Source organism: Oreochromis aureus, linkage group 1 (genome assembly GCF_013358895.1).
Source record: "Oreochromis aureus strain Israel breed Guangdong linkage group 1, ZZ_aureus, whole genome shotgun sequence".
NCBI lineage: Eukaryota > Metazoa > Chordata > Actinopteri > Cichliformes > Cichlidae > Oreochromis > Oreochromis aureus.
The window spans coordinates 21,141,136-21,166,300 of NC_052942.1; the positions used below are offsets into that span (position 1 = coordinate 21,141,136).

Sequence of the window (25,165 nt, forward strand, 5' to 3'; positions counted from 1 at the left end):
AAAACCTATTTTCCCCCACTGTGCTGGGAAGTTGTTGTTTTTTTTTAAAATAATTGAATATTAAAATAAGTGTTTTTTTTCTAAGTAAATCTATCTAAACTTGGATGTAGCGCACAGCACAAACAAAATGTTTAAATCCCACTAAGCTGTGGAAATATTGTAGATAACATATCAAGAAATGTCACCTATTTTTATTTTTTTTATTCATTGTACTGAAAAGTGAAGAAACTAGTAACTTTCAGCATGTTTAAACCATATTTACGTTGCGACGACGACGGCCGCGGGGCGCGTTATCACTGCGTAATTGGCTGTAATTACAGCGAGCAGACAGCGCAGAGCCATTTGAGGACAGGAATGTGACTGCAGGGTGCATGATATTAGTGTCAGGGTAGAGCTGCAGAGTGGGTTGAGGTCTACTTGCGTCGGTGTGTGTGTGTGCAGGAGGGTGTTGAAGCAGTTTGCAGACTGCCTCTAGAAACAGCCCCTAGCGTCAGACATCAGTATTAGCCTGGCTGATTACTCTTAACTATCGGATCAGCATCTTGAACGGTGCAGTGTTGGCGAGCCCGAAACGCGGTCAGGCGTATGGACAGGCGGTGGTAGCTCCGATCGGGATCCCTCTTCGTTTACATCCCTACAACTAAATAAAAAAGAAAGAGGGGGCTGCTGCACAGGCGAGACTGTTTCGGCACGTAGCTGGCCTCTGTATCTGCGTTCCGGTGCCTCCAACTACGAGGGCCTCTTCAGTTTACAGGGGGAAAAGTGGGTGTTTGCTGCTTCACTGGTGTTTCGGCAGCGGCAGCGGCGGCGGTGTCCTCGATGGCAGGCTGGAAGGACGGCTCGGTGCAGGAGAAGTATCGCCTGGTTGTGGTCGGAGGAGGTGGCGTCGGGAAATCAGCCCTGACTATCCAGTTTATTCAGGTCAGTAGCGGTAAACCTTGCAGTTGAAGCGAATGTAAGCCTCGCTCTGATTTCCACGCTCGCCCGAAAAAACACGGCCAAACAAGGAGGGAGAGGCCGGACACGGGTATCCGTCCGTAAACGGACACCGGGGTCTGTTTTTCTTCACTACTTTGCCGAGGCCTGCGACTGTCGGACGGATGGGGAGGTTTTAGTGCGAGATATGGAGAATTAAACGTCTGTCACTTTAACGCGACGATTTCCGAGAGGACCACTTCCACTTTGCAGTTTGTACAGCCGCTAGTCATAAGAGAAAGGAAAGTGGGTCTTTGGAGCTTAAAGAGTTGTCCTATTTTCTTTTACCTAAGTTTCCCTGCAAAGTAAAGCAGCGGATTTAGAGTTCGTGCTAAGTTGTTAAAAGTCCTGTGATTTTTTTTGAGAGGGGTTGCAGTGGCCCACCAAGCCACACAATGTAATACTTCAAATAGAAGGATGTAAAAGCTGTACAAAGTTGGCACAGTGGTGTCTCTCTGTGTCACTCTCAAGAGGAAAAAGTGCGTTTGAGTTCTTTTTAAGTGCCACCAAAACGGATCCTCCAGATCTCACTGGAAATATGTGAACTAGACAGAGAAAATCCGTTCAGGTTGGGTGACTGTAAAATAAGCAGCAGCTGCACAAAATGTCCATTGAGAGATGATTAACTTTTGTGCTCTGATGCAGAGTCTCACCAAGTCTGCTGGTTAACCTCATTTCGAGCTGAAACCAAAGGCAAGCAAGCGCACTAATATAGATAATCTATAGAAATGAAAGGTTGCTTCCACCACTCTTCATCAGTTTTACAGCAGCCTGCTTGAAGAAAGCTCGCTGGGTGTCACATATAAAAGGCATGTAAACAGTTTACCTCCCTGTAATGCCTGGTTGCATTCCAGCACAGTGCAGACACTGCTCTGACCTTCCAGGCTTTCATAATCGCCATTTAGGAGAGGGCCCAAAACACACACACACACACACACACACACACACACACACACACACACACTGTATGAGAGAGATGACATTCTTTGCCCTTTGCCTTGTGTGTGTGTGTGTGCCCACCATGGTGTCACTGTGTTACTGATGCTTGCTCTGGATTGCAGGAGACAAGACAGGCAGGCAGCTGCGTGTCTCCACACTGACAGACAATAGTTGGGGGGGTGGGTTGTGAAGCTTGTGAGCAAATGTGTGTGTTGGGTGGGTGGGGGAGAGTTGTATCCTAATGAGGGTTCAAAAAGCTCATTAACTGCATACCAAGTAGGAAGGGATCAGATAGACCTGAACTGGGGGGAAACACTTGAGATGTTATGGTAACACCACTGGAGTAACGCTGATAATGTCATTGTGAATTTTCTCATTTGTAGTTTTGCTTGTCATATGTAATAATCATTTAAAACGTGCTTCATATATGCACGAGGTGGACCTGGATTTAGCAATAAAGCTTTCTCTAAGGTCTCACAGACTCATTTTCAAATCAGCTAACTGACTGCTGACTGAGGTTTTTGCTTGGATGTCCCCTTTTATATGTATCTTGTACTCGGCAGCTCCCTCAGTTAATTAGCTCGTGTGTTTTTCTTACTGCCGGCTTGCATGTCTTGTGCCGTGATGGTGATAGAAATAGTAGGTGGAGAAGTGACAAACTCTTCAGAGGTTTCTAGAAGTCGCCTGCTGTGCTGTGTTGGGGTGGACCTGACAGCTGGTTGTGAAGTCGAGGCGATACTCAGAACTATGCTGAGTGTTGTGAGTTTGAGGGTGTGTGTGTGTGTGTGTGTGTGTGTGGTGGTGGTGGGGTGGTGGTGGAGGGGTCAGAGGTGTCTGAGTCAGCCTGGATGGGTTAATGGTCACGGACCATGTGGAATTTGGCCCTTTGGCAAAGGAAGTCCCTCTACTGCTGCTCTTAGGACCTCCTAGTTCTGTATGGAAAAACATGACCTGCTTCCTGAATCACTGGAATTCTGTGCGTGTGTGTGTGTGTGTGTGTTAGTTGTCACTTTGACTAGTACTAATTTTAGTTTTATGTGTTTTGCCAAAAACATAAAATACTCGATGAAGTGACTGCAAGTGTCTCAAGTCTCAATATATCCCAAATACCCTTCTTTGGTTAGATTTCTCTTTAGCAAATGCTCTTTTTCCACTAATAGATTTTTCCTACATTGCTCATTAATGTGCTTTTAATCACCTTTATGGTATGAAATATTGCTCATAGTTTTAGCGTCAGCTGCTGGTGAAATAGGTTAACGTCATTTATTATCTTGTCAGTAACCCTCTGAGGTCAGAGTCGTCATCAGTGACAACTCCAACCCTAACCCTAACCCTGACCCACATCCTGTACTATCAGAACTTTTTGTTCTACGGTTTCAAAAAACAATTGTTCCCTCAAGTCTTTGGAATTGGGGGACAAAAAAAAAGTTTGGATTTCTTCAGAAAATTGGGGTGGGTTATGTTTAGGATTGAGGGTCATCACAGATTAAGACTTTGACTAGAAGATCTACTTCTAATAAACCAGTAAAAATGAGATATTTAAGGTATTTTGTTATCTACTTCCATTGGATTCATATATTTAGATCATCCTCTTGTGGCATCACATTTTAGAATTTTGCTTGTGTGCTGAAATGTTTATCGTTGTTGTGTTGGGGTGGCTGTGGGTGACCACAAAGCACCAGCACGGTAGGCATTTTAAAAAGCACTTCGTCAATGTGGCTGATCATCTGATGCCAGCTTTTTTTATCTATATTGCGTGAGCACATTTTAATCACTTGCTAGTCCTGAGGTGTGTTAGCTAATGTTGATCTTGAGGTTCCTGAGCAGCTAAAATAAAAGACTTTTTGGGACTTTTTTGGGAGTCAGAACATGAAAGATGTCGCTAGCAATAACAAAGAGTGGCAGGTCCCTGGCTGCTGGCCACCCTAATGCCAAGCATTCGACTCAAGTTGAAATAGCGTTAGGATGACATAACATTGAGTCATCTGACAAAAGTTGTTGAGCACTGCGTGTTGTTTAATGTGACGTCTGCGAGGCAGGAAGCATCCCAAGTAAGGGAAAAGATGACTCACGTTAGCCATGTGAGTACTGCATGTGGGTTGCGTCTGTGCCTTTTTTTAAAAAAATCCCTGAAATATAATGGTATATTAGAAACCCTTCTTAATTTACTCTGGGTTACCAGAGAAGCCGCCAGCATGAGACAGCTCTCGAGATGTTGAGGTGAAGCGTGGTGTTGCTTTCTCACATGCTTGCTAATATTAGCATGGTGGCAGCCCCTGGCCATGGAGATTCATAAATGAGAGCAAAACATCCTGACTGATCAAGTCCAGACAGATTAGCTGAGGATTTTTGTAGACCTCAGCTGGATTTACAGCTAAAGCACATGTGTTCTCCCAGTTTCTCTAATACACAGCCTCATTACTTGCATCTCTCATAACTTCTAAAATGGATTTGATTAGTCAGATATGAAATCTTTCAGGGGACATGTTGCCAAAAGTAGCAGCTCAGTAGAAAAAAACAGAAAGGTTGGATTATAAGGGCAGCAGCCCTGGTTGAGCATGTGGAGGCAGGATATGGCTGTAATAGTAGTGTTTGAGTAAAAATGTGGTGGGTGCCGTTTCAGAAACAGCCACAGGTGTCTGGGCAATGGCTTTGCAACAATGTTTTGGTGAATGTGCGTTTGATGTCTAGTTTTGAGAGATTGTTTTATGTATTTCCACACAGTGCATGCTCTCAGCCCATTTTTAAATACGGGCGGTTTGTAGCTTTTTGTCTGGCTTAGTCATATGCCAAATACCATACCAATGAGTGCAAACAGCTCCATTCACTGCATATTCTGACTGGTGTTTTTTCTTTTATAAGGAAGTTTATGTCTTGTCGTTATGTCTCGTGCAAGCTGAGGATTATATTTGCTTTCAGATGCAGACACGGACACCTGCAGACACCAGACGAGTAGTTATTTCTGTCTGCTTTTTCAAAGACTGCTTGAAATTTGCCTAATAAACTCCACTCGGCTTTGCTTTTATCTTTTGATGATGAACTTTGGGATGGCTCCATAGGCAGAGCCAGTCATCTACCAATTGGAAAATAGATGGTTAGATCAGCGGTTCAATACCCGGTTCCTCCAGTCTAGTCATTGAAGTATCTATAGGCAATAAAGTGCTGTATGTGTGCATGATTGCATTGGCTTGTGGTAAAAAGTTCTTTGAGTGCTTAATTAAAGTAAAAAAGCGCTTTATACAGGGAAAGTACAACATTCTCCTAAAACTGACCAGTATAACAGTAAACTCGTTTTAAGTGTAGGATGTGGCAGATGTGTGTGGGGGGGTAGGTGAGGAGAATAACTATTTGTTTAACACTATTGAGTGGTCACACCTTGGCTTCTCACAGAGTAGAGCCTCAGCGAGAGCAAATAAGCCCCTCAGTAACTTTCACCATAGACTCAATATTGAGTCATCTGATGTCACTGGTTTGAGATGGCATTTTGGCCGTTGGAGTCTCCATTTCGGAGCCTGAAGTGGACATATTAATACAAGAAGGCTGTGATAACTTGCTAGCTTGGTTAGCAAATCTAGAGGTAGGAATTACTAAAACCTGCCATAAGAATGTTGCAACCTGTTCAGTCTCCTTGCGATCAAAAGTAATCATGAGTGTCCAACACGCAGAAGGTCTGGGCAACCGTTTAGTCACTGCAAGCTGGAATTGTTCCTCCAGCCTCCGGAGGATGCCTCTTATTTTTAAAGCAAAATCGAAATGTGTATAAAAATATTAGCAAAATAAAATTTATCAGAAAATTATGGACTTCAAATTTCGCACAGCACTATCCCTCAGAAGTTTAATTGTAAACAGTTGCCATAGACCTACTGTTTTTGTGAGCAATTTCACGGCCTGTTTGTCTATGAATCATCAATCAAACAGACAATATTTGTGTTGCGTAAACAGCAGGCGGTGTGCACTCTATATCACAGCTAGCTGGAAAGAAAAAAAAAAATTAATAGTGGGTAGTTGTCATTCTGGTGGCTTACTGAGAGTCAGATTACTATAAGCACTCAGTGCTACACTCACATCAATACCTGTTTCATGTTTATGAGTTCCAGTAAGATTTAAACTGCTGGGTTTAAAGCAACGGTTTCCTTTCCACCTTCTCTGCTGTATTTGAATCTTTTGCTGCTATGCTATTCTCAGTCTTTATCACTTTTCCACTCAAATTCTCTGTTAACACTTTCCACTTGCTTGGGGTCGTTCTGTAAAGATGGCAGATTTCATGTTTTTTAAGGACAGTGGAGCAATTCTAATATGGCAACATAGCCAGATGTGCTCAGGTTCTTCCAGTGTAACTTCATCCACTGCCCCTTGCTGATCATAAGTGGTCAATTTGTATTCTGCACTGCCGCTCTCCTTCACTCATGTGAAAATAATATGCAAGTCTACATACTTAATTATACGTCTTAATGTATCTCAATTCAGTGAATATTAAACTCTATCCAGATACAACCTGTAAGGCATACAGTTAATTCATAAATGCTTTTTTTTATGTGACCAGCCAAGTATGAATTCAGCAAATCATGTCGTTTGTGCCTTTGTAGCGCTGCAAGAACACAAGTTGTAGTGTATAGAGAAAACATATCTGTACACATGAATGCCAGAGGTTCTTTGACACAGAGAAACATCAGTTGTTGTTGCAGTGCTGCACTGTTGTACGTCAGTACCTGCTGGATCGGCATATGTTTACTGATGCTCACCGATGGCTGAGCGTCAAGCTGCAAATTTGTGCTGTCCGATTTGTCTTTGTGTCGTAGGCTGCTGTGAGTATTTCAACATCAAGCGCCCTCAAGTAAGACTTTTTAAATGCAGGGGATGAACGCAATCCCATTGCTGAGGTAATTTAGCTGTATCTGGCAAAATGCCTAGCAACACACCAAAGGAATGTACACGAGAAGAAGTTCAGGATCCATAAAGACACTCCCACCCATCTGGGAAAGCTCAAGAGACTAGTAGGTCATCCCCTTTGCTCCACGCTAATGAGAACCTAATGACTATCCAGGGAGGAAGACCGCTGTTAATCAGCAAAAATTAAATGGGCATCAAAGTCATTAATGCATTGTGCAAAACAATAGCAGTAACCTCTATTTTTGCACTTATACATGTTGTACTTTTGTTTTATTGTCAGGAAAGATCTGTTGTCAGTTACAATAAAAATAACAGGAGTACATTTACATACATGGGTCACACACATAGTTTACAGCCATTTCAGTTTTCTCTAGCTCAGGTTTTTGTGGCCTTTATCTTTTTAACACATGCTAGCTGGAATCCACGTCCTCATGTTCCATGCCCACAGTTCAACACATCGATATACCCGAACAATGGGCATCACTTATCTTCAGTGGAAAGTGCGCTTCCTCATTCTGCATGCTTCTTCTGTATATAGTATGTGTTTGTTATAAAGTGCTTCTCTGTTCTCGTTGATTGTGTGACATCGAATTACTGCTCAGTCAAAGAAGAACTTTGTCTCTGGGCCGCACATATGATGCAAGTTCAAGAAAAATGCTAGCATTCTCTTACCTAACCGAGATCAGTCACACCCTGAGTCATTTGTTGCCTTGAATGTGAGAGTAATGGAGTAAATCTGCATGAGAAGTGCTGCAGAAGCTCTCAGTAAAACGAAATCAACAGAATATTTAAGATTTTGCCGATGACGTGGGAAAAAGAGTTGCGTCAGTGATCGAATCTTTTTTAAGAGGTTCCATGTATCTATTTGGAAGTACCTGTTTTGCACACAGTTTTTAGTTGGAGGCAAAGGTGTGATTTAAAATGTTCCACAAAAAACACAGATTTGAGATCAGATAACACAGTTCTTCTTTCTGTCTTTCTCAGTATGTCTGTCTCTCTGTAGCAGCAACAAGCAAGAACCAAACATAAATCCCATTAATGTAGAAACTAACAAAAGAGCTATACATACATACATACATACATACATACATACAAGATTTTTAAAATGATATTGGAAAAGAGAAATTATGGGTGAATTAGTCATAAACTCCAACAATGTAATTCATAAAATAGCATGCAATTACTGTTATGGTCACATTAGGAAAAACAGCGGTAGAAGACTGCAGCATGACCAAAATTATTGTGACCGTACGCAGTGGATGCTGCCTCTGAAATGGTCACTTCAGAGGTGTGCAGTTACCATCTTATTACCTTTTTAGATAGACTCAGTCTTCTCTCAGTTTGTGATTGAATGAGGTCAAGTTGACAATTATATGCAGTCTGTTTGTGATAATATAAAGATTAACGTCTATTTGACTAAATTCAGTTTTTTTATATGCAAAATCACAACAACAGACGCCTCAGTTTGCTTTATATTGTAAGGTAAACCCCAACAATCAGACAAACCCTATGAGCAAGGACTTGGTGACAGTGGGAAGGAAAAACTAGGAAGAAACCTCTGGCAGAAACAAGTTCAGGGAGGGGCAGCCATCTGACACGACAGATTCGGGTTGAGGGGAGAAAGAAAGGACGAAGCTGCAACTAACTGTGAATGATTGGGATAAAAATGCAAAAGTCGCAAATGTGTTGCCATCTGCGTACAGAGAAAGTTACATTAAAAGTAACTACTTCCATTCAGAGTCCAGCCAGAACCTTATAAATTTGAAACAGAAATTCCTTGACTGGAAGTGATTTAAGAATATCAGTTTAACTATAAAATGACATAGGCACCCAGCAACCTTGATTTAGGTATGGGGATACAGATAGAATGCAACCAGGTTGCCACCAGCTGAGTCGAGTCCCCAGTTGCAAAGAGATGCATTGCAGACGAGTTTCACTCATCAGCACAGACTGACTCAGGCTCGTTGCAAATTGTTGGCAAGTTTGATAACGGTTGCTGTCAATCCAAGGGGAACCATGATTGTTTGGAAACATTTTGCCCGTCTGACCTCTGGGAAACCAGTTTGCTGCTGTAACTACTTGCAGCTGGTTGCCGAATGTGAAAAACTGAATGCAATTGCTGAGCAACTGCCAATTTTTCCTACTCACAAGGATGTTACTGCCCTGTCACACAGACTTGGAGAACGATTAGTGACATCTGGTCACCACAGGTCAGTAGGGAAAAGTTGCTGACCACTTTGGTTGGTTGCTGGTAGTGGCTGGCTAAAAAAGGATTTATGATGCTGGACCAAAAACCACCTTGCAATTGCTTTTGTTGCAAGCAGATTGCCAAGGTTTTCCATAGTTTGTGACTTATCTGCTGGTGGCATAACTGTGGAAAACAGAGTGTTCAACTTTAAAGTAAAAGTTGTGCTGTTTGAAATGTGTTGGCTGAAGCTTTTACTTTGAAGGCAAACATTCCAATTTGTGTCACACTTTTCCAATGTTTACTTCTGCTCAGGGGTTAGTTGCTAAATGTTTCCAAACAAATTGCTGGCTTCCATGCAAACTACAGGTGACCAGTTGCCAACCAGTTGTGGACTTCATATTTTTCCCTAGCAGTTGGAGGTTGCCAGGGGGTCGCTGACTGGTCTCTTACCATAAAGACACACTTGAGTTTGCGCCACTGTCCTGATGTCTAGTCTGTTACCTCTAGTGCAGAGTATGATACCGTTGTATTAAAGCTGTGAATTTCCACCACTACAGTAAGGGCAACATCAATTATGAATATCTTCAAGAATTTAAAAAGTACTGGACGACAAACCAGCTTTCAAGTACAAGCTGATTTCATGGTTAAAAATAGGATAATTTGGTGTTTTGAATGGCGATAATTACACTATATAGTGACAAATAGTCCGAAAATGCAGCATAACGTTCAAAAATGTCAAGGAGGGTAGGACGAAGCAGGTGACAGCTATGATTACTGTTGACTAATGATTACTAATATTGATAACAAGTAGGAGTTAGAAAAAACGTCAGCGTAATATGCAGGATGTAAATATGAAATCAGAACAAAGTTTGGCTGAACAAAGTAACTTTTCCATGCAGAATTCGTTATTAGTATTTCCACTGTCTGTAGGCCGGGCATCAAGCTGGCGTAGGACGTGTGCAACAAGCCATTCACACATCATCAGCAGTGCCATAAATGACAGTCATTTAAAAACAGCTAATGTTGGTATGTTGGCAACCATGTCCACCCCCATGGACTTTGCGAGTAAACGCTCGGAACATTGTCTCAGATTTCACCTCAAAGCTACGTTTCCTTTGTAACGCTTACAGTTTTAACGCCGAGAGATCGGAGCAAACAGAACCTACCTGCAGCCTTATGTCAAGTTTGTAATGATGACAAAAAGGCTCGTGCGTCTAAGTTTTGCTCGCTGTGATTCTAGTTTTGTTCATTTTCAAACTGTATTCAGTTGTTTACTTCCATGATTCATTATCATTTTAAAAATTGCATTTGCATTTGTCGTATTGATTGAAAAGCTGCATTTTTCCAGGTTTTATTTCTACAGTACTGAAAATCATTAAGACAACATTCATTCTTAACTTTATATCATAAGATGTTAACAGAATTTTTCCTTATTTTTCATGCAATGTAATATAATTGTATAAAGCCAACAAGTGACGGATATGATGTGGAACTAGAAATCGCAGTTTTCTGAGTTCAGTTTGGTCCAAACCTAAATTTTCTACAGAACATGCAGTTATCCATGTATATTTTGTTGGATGTCCTTCTAATAGCGGAAAAAAATGGAAATATACTCCCTTGTTTTCTAGTCAAAGCCCCTCACATAGTCAGACAGACAGAGAGGACGGCGGGTTCGTCCGTGTTGTTTTTGGCTATTGTTCTGTATTCACACATCTGTCTGTTTCAGAATAACTACTCACAGTATCAGGTCTCACATCTCAGAGTCATATAACAACAGCTCTGGCTATGGGAAACCAACATACAGGCTGCTTATTTTAGCATCCCACTCCACCACACCTTTTAACATTTAGCATTTCAAAGGTATTTTTTTATGATAGGCTTATATTTATTAACGGTGCTACAGATGATTATGCTGACTTTTAAATAGTTAGCAGTGTTGATTTCAATATTGGCGTGACTAGTTACACGGCTAATTGAAGTGTCTTTTGTTGTTTGCCAAAAGTGGGGGGACATTTTTCTGAACCTTAGTCAACAGAGCGCTCTGAATGGTTCTTTTTATGTCCGTGTGCTTGTCGCTGATGCCGTGCTCTGAACTGCCTGCCAGGCAGCTGGTGGACATTTGGCACATCTCGAGCAGACAGTGTCCAGAAGCCTGTGGGGCACCTGCTGTCCATCAGGGGGAGGTGAGGCACGGAATGAGACAACCCCTCAACAGGTGACGGTATAGCACTACTCACTGTCCAAATGTGTCTGCGACAATGGCCAATTGGGCCTCGTGTTCTTTCTCTCACTGATAAAATGCAAGTGGACGATCAGAGAGCGTCAGGTATGCGCGTAGATACACTCAGGAATATCTGAATTTGGTCGGCGACGCAGCTGTTGTGTGACTGCTGCGCTGATCTGACACACAGCAACTGTATGCGACCGTGCGCAGGGCACCAGTTGGTGTCGACTAACCCGAATTTTTATTTGGCACACACCAGTGCGCACAAAGTCAACAGCTGTGTAAAAAAAGTGTGTTTAGTATGTCTAACCAAAACATTGTCGTCTCACAGCCAAGCCTCTTTGGACTTTAGTTAACGAATGTGACACTCTGCCACCTGCACACAAAAAAGACAACCGCCGTTTCGATTTTAATGATGGCACTTTGAAATATATAGTGTCGGTTGAACAAAAAAAAAAATCACTGTGGGAGGAGTTACCAACATAAATGACTGAAAAGGTGCAGAATTCATCCTTGTGCCTTCATAAGACACAGTTTTCTAATAGCATGGTGATGCTGTGACTTCTGTGCTGCCCCTGTGGTTATGGTTATAGGCGAACATGCATATATCGTGGTAACACTGCTTGACATTTTGGCCCCTTTTACCTAAATATATATATATATATATATATGTAAAAATAAAAAGTTATTGTCAGATACACAATTGTTGATTCTGACACGGTGGTTAGGGTGAGAAGATCAACAGAGAGGAACTGGGTGAAGGTGAAGTGCAGATCCATTAGGACTTATTTATAAGAAGGCGCCTGTTGGAGTAATAACTTTTCTGCTGCCTGTGATGTAGGGCTGCTGGTTTAAAAGCACACGGCACTAATGCTGCGACGTCTGACATGATGCCAGTCAGTGGACCCATTTCCTGTGACATATCACCCCATGCTAGGAATTATGGTCTGCAGTAGAGCACACCAGTGCAGAAATACACACTCAGCGCTTGTGCCAGTAGGGAGAAAAGGGAGAAGATGATAACACACACACACACACTCAGATGCAGTACAGTTAAGGGTTTTAGAGGTATCTGCCTCGTTTTAAAGCAGATCATAAGAGACAATTGTTTATTGTAGCATCGTGTGTCAGCTATAACCATTTAGTTATAAATAAAACTACGGCCTGTGTATTTTACATCGCTGATCAGCGTTACCATTATTTGGTCAGTCATACGGTTTTCCTGAGAACCATAGACTGTGAGACACACTCCACTGAATGACTTTGTGTGGGGTTTCTGAAAGTCACACAGTAGTTTCTCTGTCCTCGTAGCCACTGCGGTAGCTGGTGTCCTCTCGCTGAGTTGTCACAGTGCCGCTTTGTCGATGAGAACGCGTGCAGCGCTACTTCTGCGCAAACAGAAGCAGAGGAGGAAGAATTGAATAAAGCCCAGAGTGAAGCAAGAGCTTATGTAAACATGGAGCTGTATTACATGTCGGGTAACCAGCAAGGCTCACACCCAGTGTATCATTACATAACTCGCGTGTACCTAACTAGGAGGGTCTGTGCCTAAATAGATCATAACCTTCATTACTGTCATGTCATTACTGTTTCGTTTTAAGTTAAAATGTAAAAAAGTCTTTTGTCATTTAATGCATGATGTCAAGCACATTTATGTCAGCACCTTTGTTATTTCGCCTGTAAATGATCAGATCTTTCCAATTTCGTTTGTAAGTTTTGAGGCAACCTCACATGGGTCTAGTTTTTTCCCCAACCTCCACAGAAGAACACATTAAGGAAGAAATGCCAAAACAGTCAAAGGAGCTCACTGTCTTTTTTAGTTATTTTTCAGTTGAGCCTTTTATTTTCTGTTCCCTCCAGCAAAACAGCAAAAAGCCGAAAAGAGAAAACCGGCGTCGATAAACCCATCAGTGACTTTAGGGTTTAGGGTTGGCTTAATGCAGAGGGAGAAGGAACATTAGTGAGATCGCACGATCACCTAGAATGTCTCTGAACAACACACGCGTCTGCTTATGATTCAAGAGAATTGGCTTATGAAACTGAGATAAAGAAACAGTGTGCTGTGTAGCCACTATAGAGCAAGTAGGTGTCTTTGTGCCAAGTGATCTGGTAGAAAAAAGGCCTTTAAATGGCACCGCTTTGATTCTGCGCCTTTGAGCAGGTTCAAAAGTGTTCAGTCCGGTGCGCATTGATATTTAGCAGAGTGATTGAAGTCTTAATGCCAGAGAGGTTAGAGGAGAGCAGGGGGTTGACTGCACCAGGAGTTGGCCTACTTGGTGGGACATTTATCCCGTGCTTTATTCTCTGCATGGGTGCTGTCCCCATATCTGAAGCCATGAGCGCAGGCTGGCCATTCAGCTCGCATAGCCTACGTGACTTGTTTTATCCTAACAATGCGTCTGGAATAGTTGTAATAAATCAATGTAGCGTTCATTTATGCCTCATTAATGGCTACTTGGATCAAAATAGTCATTGTTGGGCGATAACAACAAGAATTAGTTACGAGGGAGTCAAACAGTGCGAATAACCCAAGCGGGGAAAGAAACCTACATAAAAATCAATGAACATGTCAAAGTAAAAATAATTGTACTTATTGAAAATGTAGGAGGTCGAACCAAAATGTTGGTTTGTAGTGACTTCAACTAGTTCTCTGATAATAAAATCAGTGTTTTATGTTTTATTTTACTTTCTTATGTGTGCTCCTTAATTTTGAGGACTTTGTGGATATCTTTGCTGTGGAGTGTCTAGCCATTGGGAAATTATAATAAGTATTAAGTTGCATATATAAGTTGTAGAGTTAATATTTGCAAGGGACTGTTTTGACCTCGTTAAAGAAGTTTCAGACTAGTGATCATTCCAACACTACTATTGTACTTTTGTGGGAAAGTTGGGACTTCAATATCACAGTACGGAATTAATAAAGGCATTTTCATAAAATAATTAAATTATAGTTCAAAATGAATGCTTCTGCCAGAAGTTTCTTTCTGTTAAAAGGGAGTTTTCCCTTCCTACTCTTGTCAAGTGCTTGCTGATAGGGGGTCGTCTAACTGTTGGGGTTTTCCCTGTATTATCGTAGGGCCTTTACCTTTAAATATAAAGTGCCTTGAAGCAAACACACACGCTCAAATATAGGAATAATAATAATAATCAAATATCATAGGAGGGCTGCAGAACCAAGGCTATAAAAGACTTTACAGTACATGAAAAAGTTAAAGAGGAACTTGTTTGGCATTTTGAAAAAGAAGAACAAGAGATACACTCACCTACATCTTCACTAAAATAATAAGTGCATGAGTCTGCCACCACCCATATAAAACTGTCATGCATCAGTGCAACAACATTACTAGCGTTCCCAGCTCGAGTGATGATTGTTTAAGGTCATGGGTCAGGACAGTCACCACTTTTGCCATTAGGCAACTGTAGTGTGAGTCACCTGTAAATTTCTATGTTGTGTCATGTTTCTCTCTTAGAATACTTCTGGTCTAATTATAAAAGAACCACCTTAAAGACTAAACCAATGTTATGTGCTTTATTTTAAACAATTCTGACCTTACGTTTTATCGTTTTTGCCATCATTTCAGTTGCCTATAGGGAAAAAAAAGATGGCCGCCCCTCTCTGAGCCTGGTTCTGCTGGAGGTTTCTTCCTTTTAAAAGGGAGTTTTTCCTTGCCACTGTCGCCAAAGTGCTTGCTCATAGGGGCTCATATGATTGTTGGGTTTTCTCTGTATGTATTATTGTAGGGTCTACCTTACAATATAAGGCGCCTTGAGGCGACTTTTGTTGTGATTTGTATAAATAAAATAAATAAAATTGAATTTGAATTTCCAGTAAGGTCACAGCGCTGGATAGATGTGTGTGTTATGCCGAGGGTTTGCCTGTTGGGGTGGGGTTTCACTAGCCTGCTGGCATTTAAGGACAAGGCAGTGATTAAAGGAAAAAGGCTATTGATCTGTTGCGCATTAGGAGGAAGAACGCTTGTAGGAGTGATGTGCAGGGGTTCATTTAATCCGGCATCATGCCAACGTTTGGCGCCTGTACCCAGACCGCAATCTCCAACTGTAAACATTCAATGAAAGTCACATTACTATGGATGCTTATTTGGCTTACTTTATAGCAGGGGTGTAGGGCTTTTTGGAAATGACCAGCACTGGGTCTTTTGTTTTTTTAAATTTTCGAGTATTTCTCTGCAGCATTGTTTACGGTCTTAAAGCTTTCCCAGCTATAACAGAATGCTCCCCCGTGGCCCTTTAAGCCAGTGGACACATTGTGTGCTTTCTTTCTCTCCATGTGTATTAGGTATTGAATAAGTGACCTTTCTGGTTTGTATGAGCTCATGGGAAAAGTGGGTGTTTCCACAGGAAGTTAATGCCTTTCCCTCCCCCTCTTTTTTTCTCTCGCTCTCCCTCTCCATGTAGCTTACAGTCTTACTCCCCCTCAAACCTCTTCGTTCGCTCTGAACGCCCCCCCACCTCCCACCCTATTTTTCAGGCGCTCCCAGGTACTCGACAGAACAATGCTCCTCGCGGCAATTCTTGTATCACTTGTGTGAAACTTTGTGAACCACGAAAAGAAAGGCGATAATGGAGGGGGACAGGCAGGGCTGAGATTGCAGAGGAATTGGTCTTCATTTCCATCTGTTTAATATTAAACACTGATGGCGGCTATTTGATTGCAGACAGCTGCTTGCAGCCCCGGAGGGTCCACAAAAGGTTAAACCTGTACGGTTTTTCGGACAGGAAGTGATGCCCACAGTCAAATTTCTCTTTCCTTAGACGGCAGTGTTGCCCTGCCGGTTTGATGTGTGGTGCTGAGGTAATCGAGACTTGCTTGATCGAGACACAGATTCCAATAGAGTGAGATGATGTTCAAGACAGAAAGTTTTATGAGTATTTGCTTACCTTCAGATTGAGTCCCCCAATATTTATGCTGTTTTGCCTTTTTGAAGCATTCATTAGCATGTGCAGTGTATGAATTTACCATGTCTGGCTATGATGTGCTGTCAGAAACGGATCTACACATTCTGACTCAGACTGTAACTTGGCAGGCTCCAGTCTGTCTGGCGTGGGGTTTGTGTTCTTAATCAAAATTGCTGAACTTGGCTCCGGCCCACCGAACAAGTCTTACAAATGGCATGTCTCACCTGTCAGCTGGGGGGCACGCCCCCGCTTCATGTAGCGGCCACTCCTGTTCTACTCCTCGCTGCTGATATCGCAGTCCATCTAGCAGTTTGTGCTTGCTCTGTCAGCAAAACAAAGAGCATGGGTCAGTTTTGTGAAGTAAGCTGAACACTCACTGTAAAGAGAGCGATAGCTTTCCCTTGACCGTGCCATATAGCTATTCTGGGCCAAGCACTTTTGATACATTTGGCAAAAGTCCTGCAGTGTGAATAAGAACTGTTTTCATTCACTCAAATTGTGGTCACAAATGCTCTGAATCGACAAAGCTTGCTCAATTGGATTTGCACAAGTCCTGAGGTTTGCTGCTCACCTTCATCTCATTCTGCAAAATGCACAAAAACCACGAGCAGCTCATTTTCACGCCCACCTCTTCGTGCAGAGCTATTTTTCGTTTCTTTTCTTTCTTTCTTTTTTTTTTTACTTTTTCGTCCATTGAGCACAAAACAGGCGTTTGGGTGATGATCTGGTGAGCATTAAAAACTCAAAACCAGCTACGGTTGATGGAGAAAATACAGAATCGCGTGCTCAAGATATAAACAGTTTGTTACATGCGAGGTCGCAATTCCAGACATATCGCAAGAGATAGTTTTCTTGTAAATTGTAAAATGTTTAGTAAGGGAACATTTTGTGGTAGGCTTGCGGTGTGCTGGAGCGGGGAATGAGCAGTTTGGGGAATAGTGTAAATCTGCATATGCTGACTAGAATAACAAGATTTAATGGTATTCAATCTACATTTTTTTCTTTAATTAAAGAATATCTACGGCTGATGATTCTCGAAGCTGAGGTCTGGGAATTCTCATTGGGCATTAAGCCATATGCAGAAGGTAATTAACTCCCAACTGTGTTGATGACTATTTGTTTTAACTCAGCGTTCCCTCTCATTATGACAGTCTTGTGAGCGGGTGCACCGTGTAACCTACATTGGGTGGGTGTTTTTTTGTTTTTGTTTTTTTTAATGAAGTTTTTTATTATGTAGTAAAAAAAAATCTCAGTTTCATCTGTGCTGCTGCTGAATCAGTGGTTTTATGTTCCGCGTAGATAATGATGGTATATCGGTTAACAGTCAAATCGGCGTCTCTAACCAAACAACCAAACAAGCAGGATAACTGACTGAGATGGAAAAGGGTCTATATTTAGTGTTAGCATAGCTGTTTGTGTGGGGAGGAAGTGGGTGCATAATGCAAGCACTATGCTGATTACACGCCTACACATATCACCCATTCTTGCGTCGCTCAGTGCTGGCAGCCAGCAGTCGTAACAGTCGGGATTAATTGCTTTATTTCTTCACTTGTTACGAAGCACAAACTTCACCAGGTGCTTTGGTGTTTTATTCCTATGTTGAGCAATGAAGTGGCTTAGACGACAAAGCACCTACACGTTGAATTAGCGCTCTTTTTGTGTGTGGCTGGTGTAGCAAAGGGGGGGAAAAAAGACGTGCCTCTAAATGAATCAGTGCATCATGTTTTTCTGTTTTTTGCATTTCTTGGATTTCTGAAAGGATAATTAATCTACAGGAATTTGGGCAAAGATTTCGATTCTTTTTCTCTCTTTTTTTGTCATTTATGCAAAAAACAACAACAACAAAAAACCTCTTCCTTTTAAGAATCTGTTTTTTCTCTTCTTCACGTTTTGTTTGAACATTTTTTATACATTATGTATTGTTTTGAAAAATTAAATATGAAATGGTAGAAAAAGGCGTTTTAAGAACATTGAAAACCATTCATCACCGACACCCAAGCAAAAGAAATTGATCATAAAATAAGCAGATCAGAAATCAGAAATTTTTTTAACCCTTTCCTTGACTTTCTCCTTTATATGACAGCTTCTTAGTTTCAGCCCAGAAAACAACAATCTGCCTTTGTTTCACAATCATCTAGATATAGAACGGCCTCAGCACACAAAGCTGCACTGCTGCTGAGCGTCATCAACCGGGCCTCTACTCCTGGCCTTTAATGTTTTCCTGGTGTGAGCGTACATGTGCTTTGTGTGTGTGTGTGTGTGTGTGGCTGGGATGTATAGCTAGAATGCTGGAGGAGGACTGAGCCACAGGATCAGACTTTGCTGGAAAGGTGGGGTAGGGTAACATGTCATCTGTGACATCACCACCACTCGAAGGCTCGACCGGGCCAGCTCCGTGCTGCAGAGGTGGAGTTTCCTTCCTGTGGAGCTGACCAGGGCTGAGTGTGGCTTGACCCACCTTACCACCGACAGCTAAACCAGACTGGATTTGTTTTTTCGTCATACAGTGTGTTGTTGTGTGCCTACTGTTGTGCTGGTTTTCTTTCATATTGTCAAGCTTTAGCACCTTTATTTGATAGTTTGTGTCAAATAAACCTTAATTTTGTCCTGCTGCTGAGTGGAGGTGAAACCAAACCATGATGCTAATAATGCGAGAAATAATTATTTGTTCTTCTGCTGAATTTGTTAGTTTACTCAATTACCAAGAAATGAGCAGTCTTTAATTTTTATGTCATTTTAGTGGGGAGAGACAGAATATCAACCAAAAATCCTAAAGAAAAAAACCCCCAAAAGACATTTGTTGCATGTTATTGAGTTAAATAAGTATTTCATTCCCATCGCAGGAGGGATTTTGGCCCACTCCTCTTTACACAAACTCTCTAAATCCTTGAGGTTTCTCGTCTGTTGCTTCTCAGTTCGAAGCTTCAGCTCCTTCCACAAATTGTCTATAAGACTGAGATCTTTGAAGACTGTTTAGGCTACACCATGAACCCTCATGTTTTCCTCTTCTTTAGCCACTGCTTTTTTGCCTTGGCAGTATGGTTTGGGTTATTGTCATACTGGAAGACTCAGTGATGATCCATCTTCAGTGTTCTGACTGAGGGAGGGAGATTTTACACGGCGTGGCCTCGTCCACTGGCCCCTCAGTGCTCTGCAGTCGTCCTGTATCTTTAGCAAAAGAAAGAAAACAGCTCAAAACATAATGTTTCCACGTCTGTGCTTGACTTTGGGATGGTGTTCTTTGGGTCACTAGCAAACTAAAGTCAGACCCGCAAGGTCTGTCTTCTATAGCAGGTGGATCCTGCTGGTGCTGAAAGATTTCAATCCGTTGCGCTGTAGTGTATTACGAATGGTGTTCTTTGGGATTGTGGTTCCAGCTGCTTTCAGATCATTACCACTTCCTCACGTGTATCAGTTATGGGCTGATCCACCACCTTTCTCATGATCATCCTCCCCCCACGAGGCAAGATCAGTTGATGGAATTTTTTATATTTCTTCCATTTCTGAATAATCACAGCAACAGTTGTCACCTTCTCACCAAGTTTCTTGTCGATGGTCTTGTAGCCCACCTCCAGCAGCCTTATTTTCCCTAATGTATATCTTGCAAACACACACTTCCTGCTCTGGTTTATTAAAGATTTGTTACATAAGCTGGTATACTGTTTTTTATCTCAGGTTTGCAATGTTGCTGCAGAAAATCTTTAATGTCAAAGCTTTTGACCTCATCTGAATCCGTCTAGTTTTTTCATTTCTGTCTAGTCAATTCATAATCTGCCTACCTTCTTGAGAAAGTATTTTGCTTATCAGTTACTTTATTAAGTGTGTGTTGTGCTCATAGCTGCAGGTTTGACATTTTTAGATGAAATACAATTCAATAGCTAAAAAACAAAAGTAAAAGAGAGCTGAGAGGCGGTCAGCACCTTAAGGATACTACCTTTGTGGTGCGTGGTGAGCTTCTGGGAGCTACTGTTTCCCAAAACCTGCGGCTGTTCTCGTACTCGACATGCAGCAGATTCATTTCGTTATAAGGAGCCTGTTTCATCTGTTGAAGTTGTGGACTAGCATGAGGATTTATAGGCCATATTACTACCCATGATTCATGCTGGCTCATGTCATATAGTTATTGGTAGCCCTCCTGTCATGTTGCACTTTCTCACCTAGCCCATCGCTTCGCTGTGGCCCAGCTGAAAGCCAGCCAGGCTGGGCTACAGCCCTGTTAGTGCTGGCTCTGGTGCTGCTGGCACTGCAAAACAGCCTCATCTATCACGGGAAATGGCAATGAGACAATCAGCCAGAGCGGAGTGCAGCATCTCCATCGCCTGCTCACGCGGAGGAGGGAGGAGGGAGGAGGGAGGAGCAGCCAGGGCAGAGCGATGCTCATCGCAGCCCGAGGTTGACAGAATAGGAATAAGAGGTTGACGTGAGGCCGAGGTCACATGCTGAAGCTACAGCTGGGAGAGTGCTAGAGGTGGTGGTGGGCAGGGACAAGAAACATAAGCAGCATTTTTTGTTGTTGTTGGGGTTTTTTTTTTATCCCCCTTCCTCTCCCTCCCTCCCTCTCTCTCTCTCTCTCTCTCGCTTTCTGTCTGTCTCGTCGTCTGAAGGCACACTGTCAGTGCAGGTTTGCAGTGTGCAGCGAGTTCTAGGATGCACAGTAATACTGATGAATTATTGAACAGCGGTGAACGGATGTGACACAGGCCAGTCTTGCTTCCACGCTACACAACGACAGGAGCGTGCGATGGAGAAATTACCTGCATGTGCAAAAGCTGCAAGAGACACAAAAATAAAGTACCCTATAACTGAAACAGAGCTTGACTGAGGACTAAGAAAGGCTTTATAGAGGGCACGTGCTGATGGATGTTTGAAAGAAATCTGATTATTATGCAGCATCAACCAGAGACTTAAAGGCATAAACATTTTGATCCCATGAATATATTTGAGCATCCCAAGATAGAGTATTCATGGATCATCCACGATGGAGCTGCAGAAATGATCCAACAGGCTAAAAAGAGTTTTGATAGCATTTAGTCATATATGAGCCTCTCGTAGCTTCAGGTGGTGACGTGCTTTTGCAGTTTCAGTGCCACCATCACTTAATATTTATCGACTAAAATGTTTCAGTCCCTCTCAAATCAAAATTACGTTGCGTTAACCGCCTCCGTATTACTCAGAGATGTGCTACTGACAGCACATAAAGCAAGAGCTCTCTGTCTCCTCAGCTGCCAGCTAACCCCAAAATAAGTGGGATTGTGTGTGAGTCATAAAATAACATACAGTTTCAGGCACAAACAACACCACTGCAACTGTAAAAGTTTAATTTGGCCTATTGTTAGAATGACAGGGAAACTTGTCTGGATTTTTATGTCCTCGTGATCGCGCCGCGTTTTAGGGTGTTGGTTTGACATTCCCCGAGCACTCCCCTCAGCTGTCACCGCTTAACTAGTCCCCGAGGAGAGCGAGAACAACAAAACATGGGAAAAATGTAAAAAATGCACGACTCCCCCCCGCCTCACCCCACCTCCAACACCGCCCTGGCCCCACCCTTCCAGCTGAGGTTACTAAGAGACCAGATTTTGGCCTCGGAGTGAAAGAATCAAAGCCTTCAGCGGTAACGGAGGAAACATCTTGTAAATGAGTTATTAGCGTGAAAAGCAGGCTGCTGTCAGAGCCTAAGCGGCTTTTTTTTTTTTTTCGTGCAGGTGTCTGCACACAGTGTGCTTACCTCCTGCGTGCAGCATGCTAGTAAAGGTAGAGGTCAGTGGGACTGTAGTGTGTTTAAACCTTAAACAAAGGACAAACAGAAGGGGCTGTTTTGAAGCCGCCTGATCAATGCACACAGTCGTTTTTCAGCAGCATTTAAGCACACAGTGGAAAGGAAAAAGGGTAAACAGTTAACTCAGACTTTATATTTTTAAATGTGCTGTGGAACATGCTTTATGAATGGAGTTGAAATATAAACACATTTTTGTGTAAAGACATACACAAAAATATTTTATTATAAAGTTACTTGATTTCTTTTTATGTTTGTTTTTAATGTGAATTCTGGAAAGATGGAAAAACAAAGTAAATTCACTGTAGGGTGGATGTAATGTTGACATGTCTAACCCGACGTAGTTCCAGGCCTCGGATGCATTCACAAATTCATTATTTAATTTGCTACAAGAAGTAGGCAGAAAGAAAATATTAACCACCTTTACTGTCCTTTTCTTTTCCTCCTACAGTCGTACTTTGTCACTGACTATGACCCGACAATTGAAGACTCTTATACCAAGCAGTGTGTGATCGACGAAAGGCCGGCCCGGCTCGACAGTAAGTGCACTTTGCTGAATAAACACGACCAGTGCAAATACGCAAGTACAAAGACGCACACGTAGCTCCTTTGTCCTGAAGTCTATTGCACTTGAGGAACTGATTTCAGAAGTTTATTTTGCTGTGAGCTACCCTGTGCGTGCGTGTGCGTCTGTGTGTGTGTGTACGTGTTTTTTTGTCAACGCACATGTTCATGCTCTCTAGTCCTCGACACGGCTGGACAGGAAGAGTTTGGAGCCATGAGAGAACAATACATGAGGACAGGGGAGGGCTTCCTGCTCGTCTTCTCAGTCACTGACAGAGGAAGGTAAGTGACAGTTTTCGTCATGTGCAAACACACACACGCACACACCCACAAACACACGCTTTGCACATTTCTGTTTACAGTTACATACGCTTGTGCGCTGCTCCTCCTCTATCTCTGACTCTAAAGTAAAACCATAAATCTTGCACCGATACTCTCACTTGTTGCTCTTACTTCCGGACCTTGTTGTTGCTCTTGTTGTCATATTCTTTTGTTCTTCGCACTTACCCCCCTATCCTGTTCTCTTGACTTCACCTTAGCTTTCTATTTAAAGCCTGCGTGCTACTGAAACAATAGCGCATGGGCTTGAAGAGCATTATACAAGTTGACGCTTAAGGGAGTTGACAAGAATCCCGTAGCAATCCCTGCTGAATTCCATCATGTATACAGTGGAAACATGCACGTATGTATGTACTAACAACACTCTGAGGCACAAAGAGTCCTTTAACTCGTTAAACCCCAGTGCATAGCACTCTGAGTCAAAGTAACACTGTCACGGACCTTTAGTTTAAACTTTAGTCCACACCTTCTAATTGGTTCTGATTTGGTCACCTTGGTAAAAACAAGTGTCGTAAATCAGTTTTAAGCCAGCGCCAAGCAAATTCATCTTTTGAAAAAGAAGACGGACTACTGTAATAGTGAAACTAAAAAGAAAAAAAGGGTGTTCCTCGTGTTTATGTAGATTATCTCAGAAACGGCAGGCTCCACTAGTTTCAGTAAAACCTAACTCATGCCATATAGCAGCATCTAGGCTTCCTCTCTTCACTAATACTATCGAATAGAAGCAAAAAAAGTAATAAAAAATATGCAGATGCATCAGTTTGTCTCTGTGTCTCTCAGTATGTGTCGCAGCTTACACCACATAAAATACCGTTTTATGTGAAACTTTATAGAGTTTGTGTTTTAATCTCTGTGTTTCTACTCATCGTCTTCATGCCTGCGTCCCTGCCCAGCAGTGCAGGGAGCTGCATTCCCCTTGCCCCCACAGCCCCCTCCCAATGTTTATGTTGTAAACAGCCTTTCCTTCCTCCATTTATATTAGTGAAGTCCTTCCAGATTTACTATGTGCTCACCAAGCTGTCTGTGGGCCCGATGCTGGAACGCCTCCCTGGGTGCACTGTTGCATTCTGGCCCCCCACCTCCTCCCTTTTTTTTACTTATGTTTTTTTTAACATTTTGATTTTCTGTTGGGTTGAAACTGGCCCTCACATGCTATCTTTATTGTAATGGGTCAGCAGTCAAGTCAGCATGCAGAATAGAGCATGTCAAATGCATTTAAGTGAATAGAGCCTGTCACTTAAATGCATTTGACATTTTTTATATTCTGACATGTTTCAGCCTTTCTGTCTCATGCACACTGCCGATGACCCTTATCTCTGGGTGACTGTTCTGTTCGCGTGGGTGCGGTAATGGTGGGCGTTTTTAGCTACATTCCTTTTGCTTTGAAGTCTGTCTCATGTACATTTTTAGATGAATGCATTTTTCGATACGTGAGAAGATATTGCACAACCTGTTTGTTTAGGGAACACGACCTAACACCACATACTGTGATTTACAGCTTTGAAGAAATCTACAAATTCCAAAGACAGATTCTCCGAGTCAAAGACAGAGACGAATTCCCGATGATCCTTGTAGGAAACAAAGCAGATCTGGAACTACAGAGACAAGTAAGTCCAACAGATTGCACTGACAGGCTCACATGTACCCAGTTTGATCATCTGAAGAGATAATACCAACCAGTCTGGAGGATTTTGCATTTGCATACTTGAAAGTGGTAGCGCAGCAGCTGCAGCGTAGCTGCTGAGATACAACAGGATGTGAGTGAAAGAATAAAAGAAGCTGCAGAAAGCGTGGTGTCGAGGGGAGGATGGATGGAAACAGGAGTGTGATGAAATGATGAATTTTCAGCCGCTGGTGTGCAGTCAGGCCTCGCTCCCTTCGGTAAATCCACACCGCCCCCTAATGGTCAAAAAGAATATTGCAGGCACATTTAGCTCATTGATATAAATAGGTTGAATCCACTGACATAGTTTCGTAATGTAACAAGCCTGCGGTAGCATAAATGTATGTTAATTTTCTGCTTTTTTCTGTCCCTTCTATTTATATTTTCCAATTTCCTTATAATGCCCAGTATTAGGTATAATGATGAGAAACTGCTCCACGTGCCAAAATTTCAAAGACGGTAGCTGCAATTTAAATCCTTAAACCAGAAGTATGTGGTACTGTAAATAGTTGTTGTTGTTTTTTAACACTGATCTGCCCACGTGTGAATAACATCTACCAGACCTGACAGAGATGTTTCCAACTCGTCTTATGCTTTGCTGCTATATAGTTCATCCAGAAATGTATTTCTTTTTTTATTATCCAGTCCCACATTATATGCGCAGCTGTGGCGCAAAGAGGGAGATGGCAGATT

At 42.2% G+C, this 25,165-nt stretch overlaps 1 protein-coding gene across 2 annotated transcripts in view; it reads left to right on the forward strand.

Annotated features, from left to right (window-relative positions):
- Positions 1-399: 399 nt before the first annotated feature.
- Positions 400-25,165, forward strand: part of rras2 (RAS related 2) — a 29,128-nt gene continuing 4,362 nt past the window's right edge. The window contains exons 1-4 of one of the 2 annotated variants that reach the window (XM_031748708.2): positions 400-921; positions 22,358-22,445; positions 22,650-22,752; positions 24,308-24,416. In XM_031748708.2, coding sequence (XP_031604568.1) covers positions 820-921; positions 22,358-22,445; positions 22,650-22,752; positions 24,308-24,416 — 402 coding nt within the window. In that variant the 5' untranslated portion in view covers positions 400-819. Of the gene's footprint in view, positions 922-17,030; positions 17,219-22,357; positions 22,446-22,649; positions 22,753-24,307; positions 24,417-25,165 lie in introns of those variants that run through there. The other variant, XM_039610374.1, reaches the window with a different exon arrangement.